The sequence below is a fragment of the Aricia agestis genome, chromosome 3 (assembly GCF_905147365.1).
Source record: "Aricia agestis chromosome 3, ilAriAges1.1, whole genome shotgun sequence".
Lineage (NCBI taxonomy): Eukaryota > Metazoa > Arthropoda > Insecta > Lepidoptera > Lycaenidae > Aricia > Aricia agestis.
The window spans coordinates 3,425,623-3,446,921 of record NC_056408.1 but is presented as its reverse complement, the minus strand read 5'-3'; the positions used below and the strand labels follow the sequence as shown (position 1 = coordinate 3,446,921).

At 35.3% G+C, this 21,299-nt stretch overlaps 2 protein-coding genes across 3 annotated transcripts in view; one reads left to right on the top strand and one right to left on the bottom strand.

Moving 5' to 3' along the window:
- The window catches only part of LOC121725790 (C3 and PZP-like alpha-2-macroglobulin domain-containing protein 8), a 216,963-nt gene extending 212,488 nt beyond the window's left edge, over positions 1-4,475 (top strand). For both annotated transcript variants that reach the window (XM_042112911.1, XM_042112912.1), the window contains 4 exons: positions 121-277; positions 468-619; positions 1,110-1,269; positions 1,597-4,475. In XM_042112911.1, coding sequence (XP_041968845.1) covers positions 121-277; positions 468-619; positions 1,110-1,269; positions 1,597-3,093 — 1,966 coding nt within the window. In that variant the 3' untranslated portion in view covers positions 3,094-4,475. The remainder of the gene's footprint in view (positions 1-120; positions 278-467; positions 620-1,109; positions 1,270-1,596) is intronic.
- A 188-nt stretch (positions 4,476-4,663) lies between these two features.
- LOC121725792 (neuropeptide F-like) overlaps positions 4,664-21,299 on the bottom strand; it is a 45,047-nt gene continuing 28,411 nt past the window's right edge. Inside the window, exons 3-5 of the mRNA XM_042112914.1 lie at positions 13,417-13,527; positions 8,751-8,799; positions 4,664-4,957 (exon numbers count right to left, since the gene is read on the bottom strand). Of these exons, the coding sequence (XP_041968848.1) occupies positions 4,913-4,957; positions 8,751-8,799; positions 13,417-13,527 (205 nt within the window). The 3' untranslated portion in view covers positions 4,664-4,912. The remainder of the gene's footprint in view (positions 4,958-8,750; positions 8,800-13,416; positions 13,528-21,299) is intronic.

Genomic DNA, 21,299 nt, shown 5'->3' with positions numbered 1-21,299 from the left:
CAAACCCATGATTGAGTCGAGTCGAGCTCTTAACGTGTTACAAAATGCAATATTCAACTACTGTTTTTTATAAATCGATCATCGTCAGTTACGATTGAAAAGCAACTCTGTCATTTCCAGACATCGAGCGCTCACCGTGTCTCTGGCGACGGCGGGTATGGAGCTAACGGACACCCTGGAACTCCGTGCCAAGTCACCGCCACGCTCACTGCAACTCCCCGGGCTGCCCACTAAAGTGTTTGTGTACGCTACTGGCGCGGGTTGCGCTACTGTGCAGGTACAGTGTTTAGAGCTATTGTAAATACTGACAGGATCTTTTTTTCCGTTCAAATAAAACCAGCGCGAGCGACACTTACATACATACCATTTAATTTAACTACATATTTTATAGTTGGCAAAGTATAATAATAACAATAGGTACTATCATAACATATTTATTTTAAACACCTTTTTTTCCTTACTTACAGGGGACAATAAGCTACTCCACTTACACACCGAAACCGGAAAACGCGCTGCTTAACATTCAAGCCGCAATCATTGAAGAGATTCGTCCCGAACGAAGCAGCCTGGAAGATCTTCAAGGAAACTTACCAACACTTATCATAAAGACTTGTTTCAAGTAAGTTATTTATGTGTATTAAGTTAGGTGTTAGTTAATTACGTTCATTTAAGCACATTTCATAGTGTGTATGAAAAAGTGACATCTTTTCCTTCATGAGCGACATCTATTGACAAAGTTTCTTACTAGAATATAAAGCTGACTCTAGGGTTTATATCGCTAAAGGTTCAAACCCTTCAGTAGAGTTCGGCAAGGCTGTTTATGAACGTGGCGAGAAAAGGAACTAACGCTTCTATCATACAAAAATGTCATTTTTGACAGTTCTCCTTTACCTGCTGGTAAAGGTGCGCTGCTGCGTACATTGGCTGACATTGACACATTCAATTAAAGCCTTGTCGAACTGTAGCCTAAGAGCTGACGCCAAAATCACTGGATTCTGGCTTATATATCACTGTTTTCAATGAAAAAATCCGTTTACTTGAATGGTTTCTTTAGTTTTTTTTTTTCTATTTTAATATATAGTGTAACCAGAAGTAACTGATGATTTCAGATGGAAAGGCAAAGAACGTTCTGGGATATTACGTCTGGAGTCCTCACTGTTCTCCGGCTACGAGCTGCACTCGGTCAACCCGGTGGTGTTAGATGGCGCCACGTTCGCCGACATGCACTACGGCTCGCGAGGCGAGTCCGTGTGGTTTGTGTTTGTCAATGTAAGTGTTTGTTAAAGTATTTTGCATAGTATAATATGATATCAAATCAAATCATCTTTAAATCAATATACTACACAGTGGTACTAAAACTACGTGGTACTTACGTAAATTGTTATAAAATCAGTAGTGCTACTGATTTTATAACAATTACAACACAAAGTTTTTTTACCACGTAGTTTTAGTATCATTGTATATTATTCTGCATTCATCAGTATCAGTTATTGACCCTATTTATAATTTAACCTTTCTCGAGCCATTTATTACTAGAAATATAGAATAATGTTATTAACAACAACTGTGCTTAATAAAATTAATTTCGATTTACAGATTAGTTCTACGTGCCCTGTATGTGTTACATACGAAGCCAGATCCAAGTTTATTATCACAAGTCTACGGCCAGCATTTGCCAAAATTTATCCTTCCACAAGGCCTGATTTGGCAGTCGAAACTTTCTTCCACGCTAGACCTGGCAGTGCCTTACTACGCGGAATCACTGATGATGATTATATAACATGGTTTGATAAAACAGAAGTTTCAAGTCTTAAGAATGGTGTCAATATTGATAATATTTGTGAATGTGGCCGGATATGCAGCAGAGACTACGAGTTCAGAAAGGATTATGAACAAAAACATCCTCCAAAATCAGTTGTTTCGACAACGAGCGTACCTCCAACCACTCCTGTTGCTGCACAAACAACTACAGAAACTACTGAAAAACTTGTATCTACCGACAAAACCGATGATACAATGACTACAACTCAAAAACTTGAAAGCACAGAAAGTATAATATTGAATGAAGCAACTACATCATCTACAGAAAGACCAGAATTGACAACTAAAATGATTAGTACTACAGAAACCATAATGGGCATTACTAAAATCAGTAATGAATCGAAAATTCAGGATTTAAACAACGACATTGGGCCTATTAAAATAAAGACAAGTGGAGAAGTAGTCATACCCAAAGTGCTGATTTCTGAAAACTACTCTAAGAAACAAGACATCAAGAAAAAACATTTACCGAGACGAAAGGGTACACTAAAAGCTACTTATGGAGACAAACATGAAAGCTTCTTTATAAAACCTAAATCAAGTTATGATAATCTTCAAATGAATGATAGCTTAAATATAAAAACCTTAAAAATAGAAGGTACATCAAATAATAATCTGACAACATTGCAAATAGAAAATAAAACAAATGAGCCCACCATTAGCAATAATGTTACTCCAAAAAGTGAAACTACAAGATTAGTTAACGATACTAAAGAAACAGCTGAAAATAAAACATCAAATAAGGTAACGACCGCAACAGTTGCTCAAAAACAAATGACTTCGACTTCTGAACGTACAATTTTTGCAATCACCAATAAAAATATTAAGCCGCATCACGTAACTAAGAAACCCAAATCACCCACACAAATAAAAAAACCATTGATATTTATAAATACTACTAAGAATAAAGAAAATAAAGAAAATAAAGAAATCAACAAAACTAATCATCCAAATAAACAAAAGAATCAAACGATCTTTATTGTCGACACTAACAAACACAATGCTAAAGTTTTGAAATCCATAAACAAGGAAATACATAAGATTCCATCAACACCAATATCGGAGACATCAAAATCCTTAGCGGATCAAGTAAAACCTGATATAGCCCCCGAGAATAAAGATGGTTTTGAAATACTAGACAAAAATCACATTTGGGAACTCCTCAAAGAAGATCCCGGTATAAGTAAGGATAAAACTGATAGTCATGTCTATGCAGGAATTTTTAACGATGTTACTAATAATTCTACTAATAATGAAGAGCATCCTTTATAAACTTTGTTACATAATATTTAAGATACAAATGTAAGCATATTTTTGTAATTCCGCCAAAAACTTTTTAATAATATTACATGCCTTAGTTTATCGATTCCTATACTTTTACCAAAATTCGGACATTGAATTAATTACTATTATATCTTTTTGCATCAACAAAGTTTCATTTGTAGAGTAGATAACACCTAGAATTTATGGTTTTGCTCAATATTCTAAGGTTCAATGTCCGAAATCCTTCGTTTCTAGTTGATACATTAATAGCACTCGATTAATAGATTGATGTAAATGCACTTTACGTTTTAAAGTATTATATTAATGTACATAAAATATATAGGTTACTATATAAGTATATTAGTAATGACTATTAAGAATATGTGCTGTGACTTGTTTGATGTGCGAACTGCGAACGCTAAAAGCCTGATATAGAATTTTATGGTTCATAAGATGCTCACTATTAACGAAAGCAAGAAAAATCTAAGAATATTCAAAGTTACCGATCGCTTGATTGCTTACGAACTTAGTGAGAGCTAGAAATGCCAATTAAAATAAATTTTATTGAATATAAGAGTAACATAAGAAAAGAACGAGATGGTTGTAAATGATTAGCGTTAATGTAAATAACTCTTGTTGCCAAATCTATTCTAGATCTTTCTGTAACCCACTCTTAGTCTTCGTATTTATTCCTCTAGTAGTAAAGTAGACCTTTAGAATAATGCGATTGCCCCAGAATTTCCATCCGTCTAATCTACTCTTCTGTATCTATTGTATGTAACGTAGTCTTATTCTAGTCGTTGTTAGTTTACTTTAGTACTAGTTCTAGTTTAATGTCTGTCAATTTAGATTCTCCTTTTTCCTTTGGCCCTTTTAATATAGAATTAAGCTGCGAGTCATTTGTACCTTGAATATTAACACTGGCAACAGGTGATGTTTGTGGTGAAAAGTGGTAACAATGCAAGCCACTTGTCTTACTAAATAATATAAAATATTCCATAAGACTTACAGAACATTTCGTAGGCTAGCGATCAAGAAGATCCCGTACAATCACCAGCTATGAATTTGAATTTAAGTAAAATCGTCCTTTTTGAATTTAATTTTTGAGATTGCTTGTATTTTAATGTCGTTAAGAATCTGCTCAGAAGAGTGAACGCCTAAAAATCTTTGGCTCCGTTGGCTATGTAGCAAGGCAGGCATTCTTCTGACCGGGCTATAGATAGGCTACGTAAGGAATGTTGACTTGTAAATGGTTGTATGGCGCTTGAAAATCTTGTCAATTTGAATAATATTGCAATATTGTAATGATAAATGTGCTTATGATAAGTTAATGTATGAGAACATTGATGTACTGACAAATTACATAGGTTAATAATAAAGTACATAAATTATGTTGTGTTTTTATTTCGTCCCCATCAAAAAATAATTTGTTTCATGAAAGAAAAATAAATACCTATTACCCCAGGTGGAATGTTACTTCCCATTTTGTATGTTCTTAATGGATTCACATTAGACACGTCATTCGATTGAATGACTTGCTCAGTGTAGTTACGTACATGGGTACAAAAAAACAACTATGTATATTACATTTTAAATTGCTTTATTGGTATAACATTATAATGACGTTATATTGAACATTGAAAAGACTACCTTATTTACTAATTGACTAGTTAACACAGGGACAGGGGTTTGAGAAAGGTTAAAATGAAATTTCGAAGTACTGCTAAGGATATATACTTTAGAGGATATATTATGTCAGGGATATAATTGAGAGGGTAAGATATGTCTATGTGTGTCGTAGTTAATATGCGCCCGACGGTTTCGCCCCTCATCTCCTTCTGGCGTAAGCTAACCAGGCAGGTATGTCCGGCTTCTGAAAAATAATGCAATTAAAGTCACAGGCAGAGATTTAATGCGGATATAAACAGACAGAGATATAATTCGGTTCCACGTTTTTTTGCATAATATAAAAATAAAAAATAAAATAAAAAATGTTTTATTTCTGAGTAAATTTGAATCAAATTTTTTCAGAATGTCTACCTGATGCCTACCACCGGTTCGGGAACTACCCCGGCGAGAAGAACCGGCGTAAGAAACTCGTACGGGTTCCACTTTTTACCAAAAAAGTGAGAGAAAAATTATTGTTTTAAAATAAAGTTTACAATTTTGTAACTTAATATTGTATACAATGTCAACATACATAATTGTAAGTCATAATATAATAATGTAGAAGTAGCCTTGCAAGAAGCCATCCTACTCCCAAGATGTGCCATCTTCTATGAAATCATTGACCTTATAATAAGCTTTGGCACACAAACGCTCTTTGACTACTTTTTTAAATTTATTAATGGAAAGAGATATATTGGGAGCAAACGAGCAAACGGTCACCTGATAGAAATCAACTACCGTCGCCCATGGATACTCGCAACATCAAAAGAGTTGCAGATGCATTGCCGGCCTAACAGAACAGTACATGCGATTTCGAATATTTAGGCTCGATTTCGGCGTCCGCGAGAACGAGCGGTTTGGCCGCAACTGTATGTAATGATTCGCGCCTCTATTTACTTACAACTTCTTGTGATCTCATGGTATAGGTAGCAGCCAAACCGCTCGTTCGCACGGACGCATAAGCCCGATAGATCGAGACATTTAAGCTGGTTTGCACTTACAATAATATTAATTACGAAAAGTAGCAGATTTGAATAACTTCATCGTAAACGAACGCTTGTTACATAATCGTCTTATAACGTTTTGGTTACGAGTTAAAGTTACCCTTCGTTTCAAAATTTATAACTATTGATTTTCTATTCGGCCAAAAATTAGGAATCTGCATATTATTATTTATTTATTATTATCAATGGCTTTATTGCTCAAAATGTCTATTTATCGATCTAAATCGAATCATTCTCGTCATATTCTCAACTATTCCATTTGCGCGATTCGATATAAACGATATCACATGGAATTGAGTTTACAGGCAATATGATGGATTTACCCCGCACGCTTATGACGTTGGAAGGATTTAAATATTATTGGCTGCAAGCAGAACGAAGCTGTAAAAAGAGCATAAGAATAATTATTATTATATCATGGCTATAGGCTGTGTTAAAAATACTTGCCTTTTATACTATAATATATATTTTAAGACATTTTATAAAAATTGGTCATGTTGATTTTTGACCTGCACAGTAAGTACCTATTATGCAATATGCACTTATTAAATAAATCTATTATTTTTTTATAATTGAAGACATTATTGGATGACGTGGGTGACTAACAACTTAAAAGCATTAGTTTTTTTCATAAATGAAGTCCTGAGGAACGGGAAATTGATTTGAAATCAAAAATATGGATTCTATTTAAAATATATGAAAAAAATTGTTATTGCTCTTATGTTATTAAATGTTTTAACCACGACTTCATCCACAAGTAAAGTTATAGTTTCCAAGTAAACAATTTTCGTGACTTTTAGTTAGTTAACGCAATAGAACGCTGAGTTACATTTATTTAACTTTATAAAATTAAACAAGCAAGGTTATTTGCCTGTAAGTCTACTGTTAGCAGATTGCATTACATGTTGTGTATTTTTCATCTAAATAGGTATACAAGCAAAATATTAACGTTTCTTACTACCCGGCTGCCAGGAAGGGTTATTTTTTTTTTATTTATTTATTTAAATCAGGCTACGTAGGCCCATACAAAGTTATTAAGTCACTTAGGTTAGAAATACTAGTACTCATAATATTCTTTTATTCAAAAGTTGTTTTTGTTGTAGGCGGGCTACGTAATATTATACATATAACATGTTATACGTAACACGCTATAATAATATTATTATTGTCACTACGAATTAGTAAAGCGTAGGAGTGATACGGACTACGGTATACCGCTACAACACGCGTAGTACACTACAATTATTATAGTACACTGCACTGCTACGCCTGTTGTAGTACTCGAGACCGCACTGATTAATTGGTCGCTGTTAAGCATTAGTGTCCTAACCCACAATTTTTTGTTGTTAAATTTTGAATGCAGTCTTGTTCTAAATCATTCAAAGAACATAACTGCATTCATAACACAATAGATACACAATTTTTATGAGGGTTAGTACACGAATGCTTAACAGCGTCCAATTTATTAGAGCTAGATGTCTATCTATAGTCAGGGACAGTTAAGAGGATACCACAGCAGCTAGAGAAATGAAAAAAAAGTACGTGTAATATCTATAGCTGTCTCCCTTACCTCAAGCCTATACCGCAGAACGCGATAGAGACAACTGCAGAAAATCCAGAAAATCAACGATTCGTTGTCCCCTGATTCCTTCTCCAAAACTTAACCGATTTAAGTACTTTTTTCATTAAAGATTAAAAAAAGGCTTGAGCTGTGTTCCTATGTTTTGCTTTTTTTGTATAATCTATCCAAATCTGTTTTCTGGACGTTTGAACACAGTGGAAAATCTGGCCATTTTTTTGGGTTTTTGAACGTTCATATCTTATTTAATAATTAAATTATAAAAAAAAAGGAAAACATAGGGACATTGTATTAGTGGCCGTAGATATTCAGGAAAAAAATTATAACTCTACTAGCATTATCCAGGGAGGAAACAGGGGACAGCGTTTGTATGGGAAAAATGGCGGTGTGGAATCCTCTTAAGAGTAGGTTAACACGGTACAATCCTGCACGTATTTGCAGTATACGTCTTTCATTGTAATGCAATAAATCATTCAGTATGATCGACGTGTGAATGGTTCTATATACATTGTATGACGCCTCCGTAGTCCAGTGGTTCAGAGCATGGCTCTTGACCTGGAGGTTGTGGGTTCGAATCTCGCGTTGGAAACATGTTATTTCCAAGTTTGGTTAGGATGATGCAGGCTGATCACCAGATTGTCTGACATGTAAGATGATCCATGCGTCGGATGGGCATTTAAAAATTAGGTCCTGCGCCTGACCTCTCGCCAGTCGTGTCGGTCTTCCGCCCCACTGGGTTATGAGAGTAAAAGGAATATAAAGTGCTCTTGTGTACTACGCACACACTTGGGCACTGTAACTGGCCTTGTTTCAATGAAACCGGCCACCATCACCGAAACCGGTGTGGTAGTTATTATCAATATTATTATACATTGTATGCTGCGCCATTATATTTTATTCGTTAAGACATATACTGCAAAAAAAACGTGCAGGAAACGTGCAGAATTGTGCCGTGTGAACCTGGCACCAGCGGTCATTGACCTTTCTAGTCTAGGAGGTATGTAAAAAATACTGGCACTGCATTCTGTTAACCTAAGAATAAAATTGAGTTTTGTAAAGAAACAGTTTATTGTATTTTCATCGCAAAACGTCTTGGTTACCTCTTCGTATGATAATATCAAACTATTTATGAGTTTGAAGTGATATAATTCATACTGTGTAATGGGAACACATTACACAGTAATATATTCTATACAAACATAAAGTTAATATACCTAGCGGAATAGAGAAACAAAGGCCTGAGCATGAGAGGTGTCACTATCAGTAACACTCCGTGGTAAAAAGAGACGTGTGATACATGACAGCAGCATTCTTTTTTTGTCGTCCAGTCGGCACGTGCCGCACGTTGACAATTTAATATAAATTACCATTAAAAGCTTAATAAAATAATAAAATTTAATACTGAAATGATTTACCTCCAGATCTTTGGCCCAGTTCGTAAAGGAGTCAGACCGCTTGCCAAACCTGTAACAAGCATATGAAAATTACTATGATTCCAAACCACGAGGCCTATTATTTAAGTCTTGTTACTCCCATGAGTCCCAGCTTAAATTGAAGCACAGTCACAGATTTTTCTCAATAGTTACTACGTAAAAACATTATACTATTAAATTAGCTAAGTAACTGATGTAATTAAGCAATTAATTACATCAGTTACTTAGCTAAGTAACCTTGTCAACGCGAAAGTGTGTCTGTCTGTCTGTCTGTCATTCTGTCTGTCAGTCTGTTTGTTATAAGGTCGCTGGTTTGTTACCTCTTAACGGCCAAACCGCTGAACTGATTTTGCTGAAATTTGCTATGGATATAATAATATTATGTACTTTGATTCCCGGTAAAGGATACAAAACGGCTGAACCAATTTGGATGAAATTTAGTATGGAGATTTTATCTCTTTATATCGGAAAATATACTGTTCCTGCGCGATAAACGAATTTTGGGGCAACTAAGTTGCGGGCGACATCTAATTATCACTATTTCGTGACGGAACCCTATATTTAAACCCCTAAGGGTTATTTAACAGAACTGATGTCTTGGCCAGCCATTAATATTAAGAGATTTGAGTTTTGGAATAGGACATAGAATAGTTTCTGCCTCGGAAAAAGTAAGGGTTGATTCAGACCGCAACGCGACGCGTAGATTCTAAATTTATATGGATTTGACAGATTCGCAAGACGTCTCACGAAATTGATCTGTCAAATCCATACAAATTTATGCCGCGCCGCGCCGCGCCTCGCCTCGTCGCGTTGCGGTCTGAATTGACCCTAAGGTTAAAATGGGTAAAATACATTAAAGAGGCTACAAAGTTGGAAAATATCTTGTTACAATAAATAATATAAATACATATAATAAACTCAGAGTAGTTTGCAATAAAAACTACCAGGATTTAAAGCCTTTTGTTTTACATCTCAAAATACGGTCGTGTTGATACGCATTACCCTATATCTGGCAATAAAAAGGGTTTTAATATAAATTACATGAGCACAGTGAGCAAAAACATTACTTGTTTGACTTCGGCCTTAGAGTTCGTGATTTCAGACTTTAAAGTAATAAAACATTGTGTTTCATTTTGAAGTCGATATGAAGAAAAATATTATCAACAATTAAAGCAAGCAAAAACCAATCTTGATTCTTCCGTATGAAGTTCATTTTTAATCGACGGTTATTGAACTTTAAAACACAATGAGGTAAGCATTTTGATGGTCGAAAATCCCTATCGTTCTACATAATGCCTGATCTCAAGCATGCTTCAAGTTATCGCCAAAATGTTAAAATTTAAAGGTCATTGTTATCACTTACCTTGCATTTGAGTTTACTTGTTATTTCGACTATCATTATGGATATTTTACAATACTAGGGCCTGTTTCACCACTTTTACGTTTTACGTTTTGGTGCCGTTTCGCTCATTAATTTCCGGGATAAAAAGTATCCTAATATATTGATCTTTCCCAGGACTCAAAAGTATATCCATACCAAATTTCAGCAAAATCGGTTCGACAGACTTGGAAATAACCAAACTTGGAATCGAACCCAAATCGACCTCCGAGTCAAGAGCCACGCTCTTAACCACTGGACCACGGGGTCCGTATTTATAATAATTTATTATTAAGTACGCATATCGTGACTGTAGTATTGTGAAATTGGCCGACGGCCGTATTGACCTTGACAACACAAGATGTCGGTTGGCTACCAGTGCCATAAAAACTTTTAATCCACACTTATATTATTATAAATGCAAAAATGTGTATGTCTGTCTGTTACTAATGTACGTTTAAGCCACTGAATCGATTTTGCTGAGAATTGGCATGGAGATTGGAGATATTTTAAGTCCCGGGAAAGGATATACTAGGACACTTCTTATCACGGAAAAATGTACAGTTCTCCCGGGATAAATGAATTTTGGCGCAACAGAGTGGCGGGATACATCTAGTTGTACATAATAATATTGTTACCAGTGATACTGTATCTTTTTAGACATTTTACCAATTATCGTAAAGAATGAAAATAAATATTTGATGAGCAGAAGCTAAAAGGTTGTGGGTGTATCAAAAATACTTTTCCTTATTAAATAGGCAATATGGTAATGGTAAGATAAAAATATAAGTTACTCCAATAAAAACAATCTACTAAAAATTACTGTTACGACAAAACCGTGCCTTATTACGGATGTTCACACTGGTTCCTTGCGGGGAAATTAAAGGATTACGCGGTGCCGGCCATCGTCATTCAATTACTGACCGTAGGTCAATTTACATTGCAATGTGTCGCGTCGACGCGCAGTTTGCCAGAAAATAATCAGTATGCATTTTTAAAGGACCCATTATAAATAAGAAAATGTAAGTAACATTACAGGCGGCGAAGCAATCCCAATTTAATATTATATAGGTATAGGTTAGGTTAGTTATATTAATACTAGATGTCCCGCGCGGCTTCGCCCGCGTAAATTAGGAATTTTACGGAAACCGTACAATATTTTCCCATAAAAAATAGCTTATGTCCCTACTCCCTTCACTTGGTCTATTCTATATCTGTGCCAAATATTGCCATAAAATTGCTCCAGTAGTTCGTAATTTCTAATATTTCCCTGATTTTCCCACATTTTCCTGAGTTTCTTCGGTCGTATTAGTCTTAGCGTGATAATATTATATAGCCTTACTCGATAAATGAGCTATCTAACACTGAAATAAGTTTTTAAATCGGACCTGTAGTTCCTGAGATTAACGCGTTCAAGCAAACATACTTACTCTTCAGGTTTATAATATTAGCTAGGTATAGATTTTTTTAATTATCGCTTGACAAATTACTCGAGCCTCGATCTTAAAGACTATGAAAAGTACCAATAACAGGGTCATTATAGGCTCATAAGTCATAAGTTCATAACTATGGGACGATGCATGGTATAATATGGTAGTGATGATGATGATGAATGTAATTTGTATAGTAGCATACGAGTATGCTTTCCGTTCTTAAAACAATGCCGAAACTCCCAAACTTGTATCTAAAAAGAATCAGGAGTTCTTTCAACGCCTTCCGAACCACGGTATACCTCGGTGCAAAATCTTACTTGTTGTTAATCTTACTATGCTTAGAATACTTCTCACGAAAACGAAGTCACCACATGTTTCCCTATAAATTTTGAGGAGTTCCCTCGATTACTTATGGATCCTTCATGTTTCCATACAAAATGCTTACGTTAACGATACGAATGTTTTTTCGATAGTAGTTCGTGCTTACCCTACAGATCACCACTTCTGTGAATATAATACCAAATTGGGATATTAACCTATATATCAAAAGAAAAAAATTTAAAATCGGTTAACAAACGGCGGAGTAATCGTTGAATATAAGAAAACGAACATAACACCTCCCCCATTTTGAAAGTCGGTTAGAATTGTAGCCTATGTGTTATTCTGATGTATAAGCTATGCTGTGGTAAAGTTTCATTAAAATCCGTTCAGTAGTTTTTGCGTGAAAGAGTAACAAACATCCATACATCCACACATCCACACATCCATACATCTATACATCCATATATCCAAACAAACTTTCGCCTTTATAATATTAGTAGGATGAGTATGGATAGAGATCCATGTTGTGGTAAAGTGAAAGTGTTTATAATATAATATCTGTCTATCTGTCTGTCTGTCGTCGTGTGTCTGTTGATGAAATTTGGTATAGAGATACTTTGAGTTCCGAGAAAGGACATAGGTTACTTTTTATACCGGAAAAATGTACGGTTCCCACGCGATATACGAATTTTGGCGCAACCGAGTAGCGGGCGTCATCTAGTAATAAATATACAATAATGGAGGGCAAAAATTGGAAGAAAATCTCAGTCCGCCAATATCTCTCCTAATAACGTATCGGCGTAAATTGAAGCGTTTGTGTTCTTATAATTTCGACGTTTCGTGCTCCCAGTGGACTGCGGTGAAAGATTTCCAACTTACTAAAGTAGCTTAAAACTACCAGAGAATTCGTCAATATAAATAATTATAGGATATATTACTGTCATGTTTTCACACAACGCAGCACCAACATAGACAGTAAACAAAAAGTTTTATTCGACAATCCAGTCAATATTCTGATATAACTTGTGCAACATATTTCGGAATTTAGTTGCATTATATTTACTGAATATGCTAGTGGCGCCCTCTGCTCCGATATTTTTGTTATATTCCCTATTATTTGAAGTCAAAAATCCGTAAGGACGCATTCAGACGTGCGCGTTTTAAATACGTTCGTGGTCAAACGTTACAGCAGAAAATGCGCACATCTGATGGTCTGAACGCACCGTAACTGTGAACAATGTTCTCGCAAACCTGAGTAATCATAATCTATCATCATTCAGCTAGCCCAGGGGTTCCCAAACTAATTTTGTCTACTGCCCACTTTGAGAAAAAAATTTTAGCGCTATCTAAGAGGCCTCCTAGCTATATGAAATATCAAATCACCCCGAAGCCTCTTTACAACGCCCCCATTTTTTTCTGGGTCTTACTGCCCCCCTTTACCTCCGCAGCGCCCACTAGAGGCCATTATCACTTTGGGAAAGCCTGACCTAGCCTAGCCTAACAACATCGATCGTACCTTGGCCGGGTGTGGTAGGAGTAAATGCGGTCAAGTTTCTGCAGCTGCAGGAGCCGCACCGCGCGGTCTAACAGGTCGGGGTCCACGCTCCCCACGTCGCGGCGGTCGATCCTGCCAACCGGACAACACTGTCAGACCAAGGTACGATACGCGGACCAGACGTCATATTCCTTTAACGCTATACCTTTAATGACAAGCGCCCACTTATATAGGCATCGCATGCAACGGATTTTAGTATGCCTTGTTTACGAACTCATACAACAGCGTCCACTAAAGCGCACGGCACGCAACGGGTTGTATGAGGAGTACTCCGTTGTGTGCGTCCGATACGTCCGATACCGATAAGTGGACGCTTACCTTAAAGTTACCGTTTCGATCTTTGCCAAAAGTAACTGCGACCGACAAAAATTCACATAAAATGCCACTTTATGACATAGGCTGTAGGTTTCATTATACTCTACGCCACTAGCTTTTACACTAAAAGCATGGACGGAATGGGTCGCAAGACCTATATCGGCATAAAATGAAACCTATAGCCTATGTCATAAGTGGCAGTGGCATTTTATTTATTTTTTTGTCGGACGCGGTTACATGCAGCAAAGATCGGAAAGCCACTCGGAAAGCAGGTCCAAAACTGCCACTTTGAGTGAATCATTTGTAAGTTCCTCTACAGCAACTTCTAGAAAATAGTAATTTATCCTTATGACACTTTAGAATAATAATAATAATATTTATGGACGCTTCACACCACGTCAGTCTGGCCCCATGCTAAGTACCTGAAGGACTTGTGTTGGGTACCAGACAACGGAAATATATTTATTTACTTATCGCACAGTATATTGCTCACAAGTACAAAAAAATTACACCAAACACACGCTATAAGATAATATTAGTTAATATGACGTGGGCTAAGGCGATCTTATCGCTAAAAGCAATTTCTTCCTAACAACCTTTGTGTTAACTAGAGAACTTTAATGTAAGCGGAAGTATTATAGTTATTAGTATAAGAAATAATAATAATACTAATAATATGAAACACTTAAAGTGGTAATTTCAGACCTAGAGAACTTTGGACGTATCGCCTAAGAGGAACGATATTATTGGACCTATAAATCAAACATCGCCTTTGTAGTGCATACTGAAACTCATTCTTCACTTTCGACTAAACAAGCGTTTATGTGGTACCGTAAGGGCTAAAGAATAATAATATGTCTGGATTTTGGACCTAGTTGTTTTGTTTTCGATATTCGTTGGGAAAAAAATTGCAAAAAGCCGCGATAGTCCTTTTGCCGGACAGTAGATAATTTTCGAAGCTCTGTTTGCATAGAAAAACATAAAAAATGATAAATTTCTTGCTCAAAAACCTAGAAGAATTTCATGCAAACTTCAAAACCCTGTTAAAACCACGTGGATATACCTACCATAGGATTTCGACATCAACCAGTTGTCAAATATCCAGTTTATAGGTGTTATAATTTCTAACATTTTATGATTACAGTATGAGTAATCATAAAATGTTCGAAATTATCGTACTAGTCTAATGCAATTTAGCACATTAGTATTCTTTGCCTAGAGCTTTAAACTTATCTTATCGAGCGATACGATATCGTAATCCTATAGCGCCAATTAGTGAGTACACTCATTACTAGAGTCAGGCAAGCGTTAAACAAGTACATAATGAAACGGTGAGGTCATCCCATTCATGGCAATTTTGATTGTTCTTATAAAAGAAATCACGCGGGTATACAAATGTAATGATGGTACAAATGTACTGTCGAGGAAATTTATTCCTTTTTTTTTTATGAAATAAGGGGGCAAACGAGCAAACGGGTGAAAGCAACTTCCGTCGCCCATGGACACTCGCAGCATCAGAAGAGCTGCAAGTGCGTTGCCGGCCTTTTAAGAGGGAATAGGGTAATAGGGGAGGGTAGGGAAGGTAAGGGAATTGTTGAGGGTAGGGAAGGGAATAGGGTAGGGGTTAGGGGATTGGACCTCCGGTAAACTCACTCACTCGGCGAAACACAGCGCAAGCGCTGTTTCACGCCGGTTTTCTGTGAGAACGTGGTATTTCTCCGGTCGAGCCGGCCCATTCGTGCCGAAGCGTGGCTCTCCCACGTATTCCTAGGCAGTAGATGGACCAACGTCATGTGGTCGGCTTATGTCAATTCAATATTAGCTGTGATCAGCCGGATGAATTTGACTCAACGCGATCAAATTACCTAGGTCCGCCATCTGCCCGGGAATCAACTTCTCTGATTGCACAAACTAATCTATGGTCTGGTCTATACTCTAGCTCCTTTATAATTCATACTTAATATTATAAATGCGAATGCGCGTGTGTCTGTCTGTCTGTTATCTCCTCCAACCCAAACCGAACGCTGTTGAAAGTTGGTATGAAGATACTTTTAGTCCCGGGAAAGGACATAGGATAATTTTAGAAAACATACGATTCCCGCGTGATGATGAATCATGGACAGCTGGTAAATCTACGTAGTTTGGTTGGGTTATGTCAAATCCAGCTGTCACATCAAGAACAATATTATTAACTTGTCATAAACCCGACTAATTAATAATGATGGTCCGCCATCTGCATATAAATCTATTTCTTTTATAGTACGATACACTGTCAATATTTTATCCGTGTCAAGTCACTTGAGAGATAAGGAATAAACGATAGATTCATTGCATAAAAATTTATATTGGTAAGGTATTTTAAAGTTGGTTTACATTAATTACTATTGCATTCAATAATATACGGAAGTTCTCCTTAACTTATGTGTGGTTAAATATATTTAACCACACATAAGTCTAATTCACGTCTAATTAATAAACGTATACGTTTATTAATTAGACGTGGGAATATTTTCCAAAAATCTTTCGTTATCATATTAATAGTCACTTCATACCAAAATTAATGTGTAAAGGCACCAAAGTACTGAACCCCAATAATATTTTTAATAACCCTAAGATTAACTCTTAACCCATTTTTTTTTACCACAAACCATTTTAACCATAAATCTTTTGTTTTATAAAAGTCTGAAAATAATATAGTATATTCAGACAATTTTGTACATAAGAGTTATTTAGCAACCTATTAAGATTGCCAACAGTAAACTCTTAGATATTAATAGAACTACATAATATTATAAGCTATAATAACAATAAAGAAAATCTACTTGTACATCAATAAGGAAAAGGTAGCTATTTTTAGAAATAACCTTTTTATGAAAATATACACTTTTTCCTTCCTTAAACATAAGTCCCCTACTAATAAACGCTGTATAAGCTTTGAATAGTTATACAGTGTTTTGTCTTCTTCAATCTAAAATTAATGTAACTTGTGTGACAGGAACAAAACACTATATAACCTATTCAAAGCTTATACAACGTTTATTAGTAAGGGGGTTAATGTACTATCAGAGAAGTTGATTCCTATGCAAATCGGGGACCTACGTAGTTTGGTTGCGTTACGTCAAACCCAGCTGACAGATCACAATTAACATTGAATTGACATATTCGACCAAATAACGTTGGTCTGTCAATTGCAAAGGAATCAACTTCCTCGATGGTACATTACATTAGTAGATGTTCGCAGCTTTTTTTGTTGAAATTCATTAATCACGACGAAATCGAACATTTTTCGGAATTTATAAAACAATCCTGTGACTCAAAGTATTTCGAGCAACAGGTACGATTTAATAATAAATGTAAGTAAAACCACGCCTGAACTCGGCCAAGCAATACAAACACAATCCCCAACGACAAACAATTTATTTACCCCGCCAACTCCAAACACTGTGGTCTCTGATGCAATGATACCTTTAATTCTTCTTATTATACTTTGGTTTTTATGATCTTACGTACAAGTAAGTTTATTAAAATTTAGGTATGAAGTCAAGAAACTAAACATAGGCACTTGTCAGTTCTACCTAAGTTAGTGAGACTAGGACACGACAGTCTTATCACAGGCAACAGGATATTGCAATTAAAATATTATTTGTTTGCGAGTACAGAATATGTACGTTGTATCGCTATATCTTACAAATGAGTATCTCAAATGAGTGTGAGCTCTTAATATAGTATAAAAAATAAATTAGGTAGAACATTAAGATTTAAGTTACATAGGAAATGAGCCTAAGCACTATCTAAATTTCATCAGCCAAACTTATTAAATTATTTCCACAAAGTCTTAAACGATTTTCCTTATGAATTTCCACTTAATTTTCGAGGCGTGTTTCAGAAACTGAAAATTAAAAATCAATTTGTGTTTAATTCGCCATGAAATTATTCTAAGCGGGTATCAGGACCCGAAAGATGCGTTACAGTTTTTAAGCCACTTTAACAAGTTGTAAAAGCTACGGCGGTGTTCACGTTCATTTGGCGTTTGGTTCAAGTTGGAAGCGGTGGCGTTTTGGATATTCATAGCTATAATATTATAGACTAGCAGTGGCGGTTTTTTTGTCAGGGTGAAGACTTGGCCTGTATAAAAGTAAATTGGGGATTTATATCAGGATTTTAAAAATGTAAGAGATACGAGAACCCAGTGGAAATGAAGATGTAGAGTCAATTTTCTATAGATTGACTCTATAGATTTGATCTTTGATGTAGTTTTAAGAGTACATAATATAATATGGTTACATCGTTCACCGTTGATTGGACGAAAAATTACTCACGGGTTTTTATAACAAAACAGCTTTACGACAGAAAAACTTGGTGTAGTGATCGTAATTCTTGTAGCTGACGTATATTTTTTTTATCGGTTAATTATTATCATACAATTGGACCAGGCAATTTTATAATCCGTCGTGTCACGTACAAGGCGTAGTGAGGTAACTTAGAATTATGCAAAACCTCAAAGGTCGAGCGCAAAATAATAAATCATTGCTTTAGTAAAAATAACTTCAATTATTTTTAGCTTTGGTACGAAAAAAAATAGATTATTCTAGACTTCAGTGAGCAAGTATTTATAGCAAAGATTAGACTTTAAAGATAGTTAGCTTTTTTAGTAACAATTATTTTTAACTTTCGTAAAATAGAACTTTCTAACATCAGGTAAAAACCGATCTTGATAAGAATGTAAAAGTTTTTATGTTATTTTAAAATTCGACAGAAAAATACTTATTTTTTCTTTTTATAAAGACTAGCATAATCATAAAGTTAATATACCTAGCGGAATAGAGAAACAAAGGCCTGAGCAAGCGAGATGTCACTATCAGTAACACTGCGTGGTAAAAAGAGACGTGTGATACATGACAGCAGCCTTCTTTTTTTGACGTCCAGTCGGCACGTGTGCCGCATGTTGACAATTTAATCTCATAGAATTCATGTTCAATTATGCTTGTGTAAGTGTATACGTACACATATTTTTCATACAGATGAAAACCAATTTCGGTTTTGTTTGACAGCTCGAGATTGTTGCTCTATTCCGCTAGGTATATTAACTTTATGAGCATAATATTTTGTATGACACTCGCCACATAACGTAGTCTTCATCCAATCGGTTTAAAATAACTATAACTCAGGGTAATTCCAATAGATGGCAGCACTGAAACTAATTCCTATGGCTAATTACTCCCCGAACGTGTCCCCTTGGATTATTAGAAATGTGTACCAACTACTGACCCTTAAAGTGTAAGATCTAGAGAACTTTGTCAAAGTAACTGAATTTGGGTGTAAAATCACGTCTTATGAACTCAATGAATTCTATTACTAGTTGTTAATATTGGAATACTTTGGTTCTTTTGTAAGTTTTGAGTTATGCTGTTTTCCTATAAATGCCGCTGGAGAAAAACAAAGAATATGCCTTGTAGTGTTATTTTTTGAATTCTTGTTTTATGCCTCCAAAATGAGGTACAAGAATGAGTAAAATTGAATGACTAAAATTGAATGTTCATTTTTGATAGCTATCTTAAAATAACTATTTCAAAGTAAGCGTTTAGAATTAGTTCTAATTCATTGTTAAATTTAAAGGAAAAGTTATATTCGTCGTTCTAAATTAGGTTCACATCCGATGTTACAGCTACCCAAAGACCAATAACAAGAACAAGAACAAACAAAACAAAGTCAAAGCACAACAGTGTTCATTTAGAACTTTTTCAAAGTAACGCGAGAAACTTTAATTTTGTTTTACAAAATGAGTTAAAGTTTTTAAAATATTGGATGTCCAATGTCCATCTTTGTTTAATGATAGTTCTTGATAGCTTTTAAATTAGTTGTACTCGATTCTGTATAATATTATTATTAGGGCAATATAAAATGTGGGAGCTTTCTGCCGTTGCACCTACAAAGTTACAGCTAAAGAAAAAAAAGTTTTTTTTTTTCGAAAATCTATTTTGAATTTAGAATTTCTATCCTTCTATTTCAATTACAGAGCTTTCATACAAAGCCGGTGTATTATTTAAAAAGACATTCAACCATTGAAATCTGCATCCCGCTTAGGGTTGACAAGTGTTACTATTTAAACAACAAAATTGAAGAATAAACAGAAAAAAAAATGATAGCCAGAACATTTATTTATTGATAGATAGAATATATCGATTGATTATAATATAATATATTTATATTCAAAATTTCCTTCAAACATAAATTTTAGTAAAAATAATTGCTTAAAAATTGATCGTTACGTAAAACCCATATTAGTTTAAGCTTCCAAATAACATATTTACGCACCCCTACTCAAATCTAATAAGCCTAAAAACATTATACAATCCCTTCCGTTAAGGTGATAATATAACGTAATTTAGAATGTGTCAGCCCTAGCGCAGGGGTCTCATTATGCTGGCCACTAAACGCACCGCTCACAACTCTCAAAGGACCGCGCCCGCAGCTGCTTATTCAGACCCCCACTGTAATTTTCCTTTTGACAGGGTTCTATCTTGTGTGTCACGCGCCGTCCGGCAAAATGATTATGTAATAACCTGACTAGAATTCCAAATTAGAATCGTACAAAGAAAATTAGAAAGCCATACATGTCACCGTTTATGCCGTGCTAAATGCTTTGTCATATTGCATGTACTGCATTTAGGATTACCCATCAAAGTGTAGAGAGAATACGTAATAATGATAAAAATATGGCAAATGATCAGAGAGGTTGATTCATTGACAGATGGCGGATCTACGTAATTTGGTCGCGTTATGTCAAACCCAACTGACAAATAACGAATTACATGGAATTAACATAACCCGACCAAATGACGTAGGTCTGTAAACTGCCTATGGATCAATTTCTTCGATGATAAATCAATGTTTTATGACCGATTTTTTTATAACCTGAGGGGATAAAATCTGTGGGCTAAAATGGTCACATTTAGCAATTCCTCTTAATCAATTCAGCAAATGAATTGTCAAAACTGAAAACTGACGAATGTCAAATTAGTACGAATTACTAAACATGAATTTATATTGCAAGCATTTAAGCACAGTGACTATTTTGAGATTTAAAAATCATAATATTATTATGATTCATAGTATGATTCTCCAAAGCGACCATTTTAGCCCCGCTGGTAGGTTCATAGAAATGAATATTTGATAGATTTTCACAGAGTGGAGCATTCATTTTATTTTATTTTATTTTAACGAATGTTCATATTTTTCGAGCATTGTTATATTGAATTTTCATGGTTTAAAATACACTTGCAATCACACGAGTTTAATTTATATGGACAAACTAGTTCGCTTATTTTATTATATTTCGGATGGAGTAGGGTAAAAATTGCAGACCCACATAACTATCAAAGCGAAATTATAAAAGTTATAATAACTATTCTGGGGACGTCCTCACGGGGCAGCCGTGTGGAGTTGGAGAGAATTGTTTTAACATTCAATATAATGCCGGTTTCATAATGTTATTATAACTATGAATTATAATATTGCATATAAATATA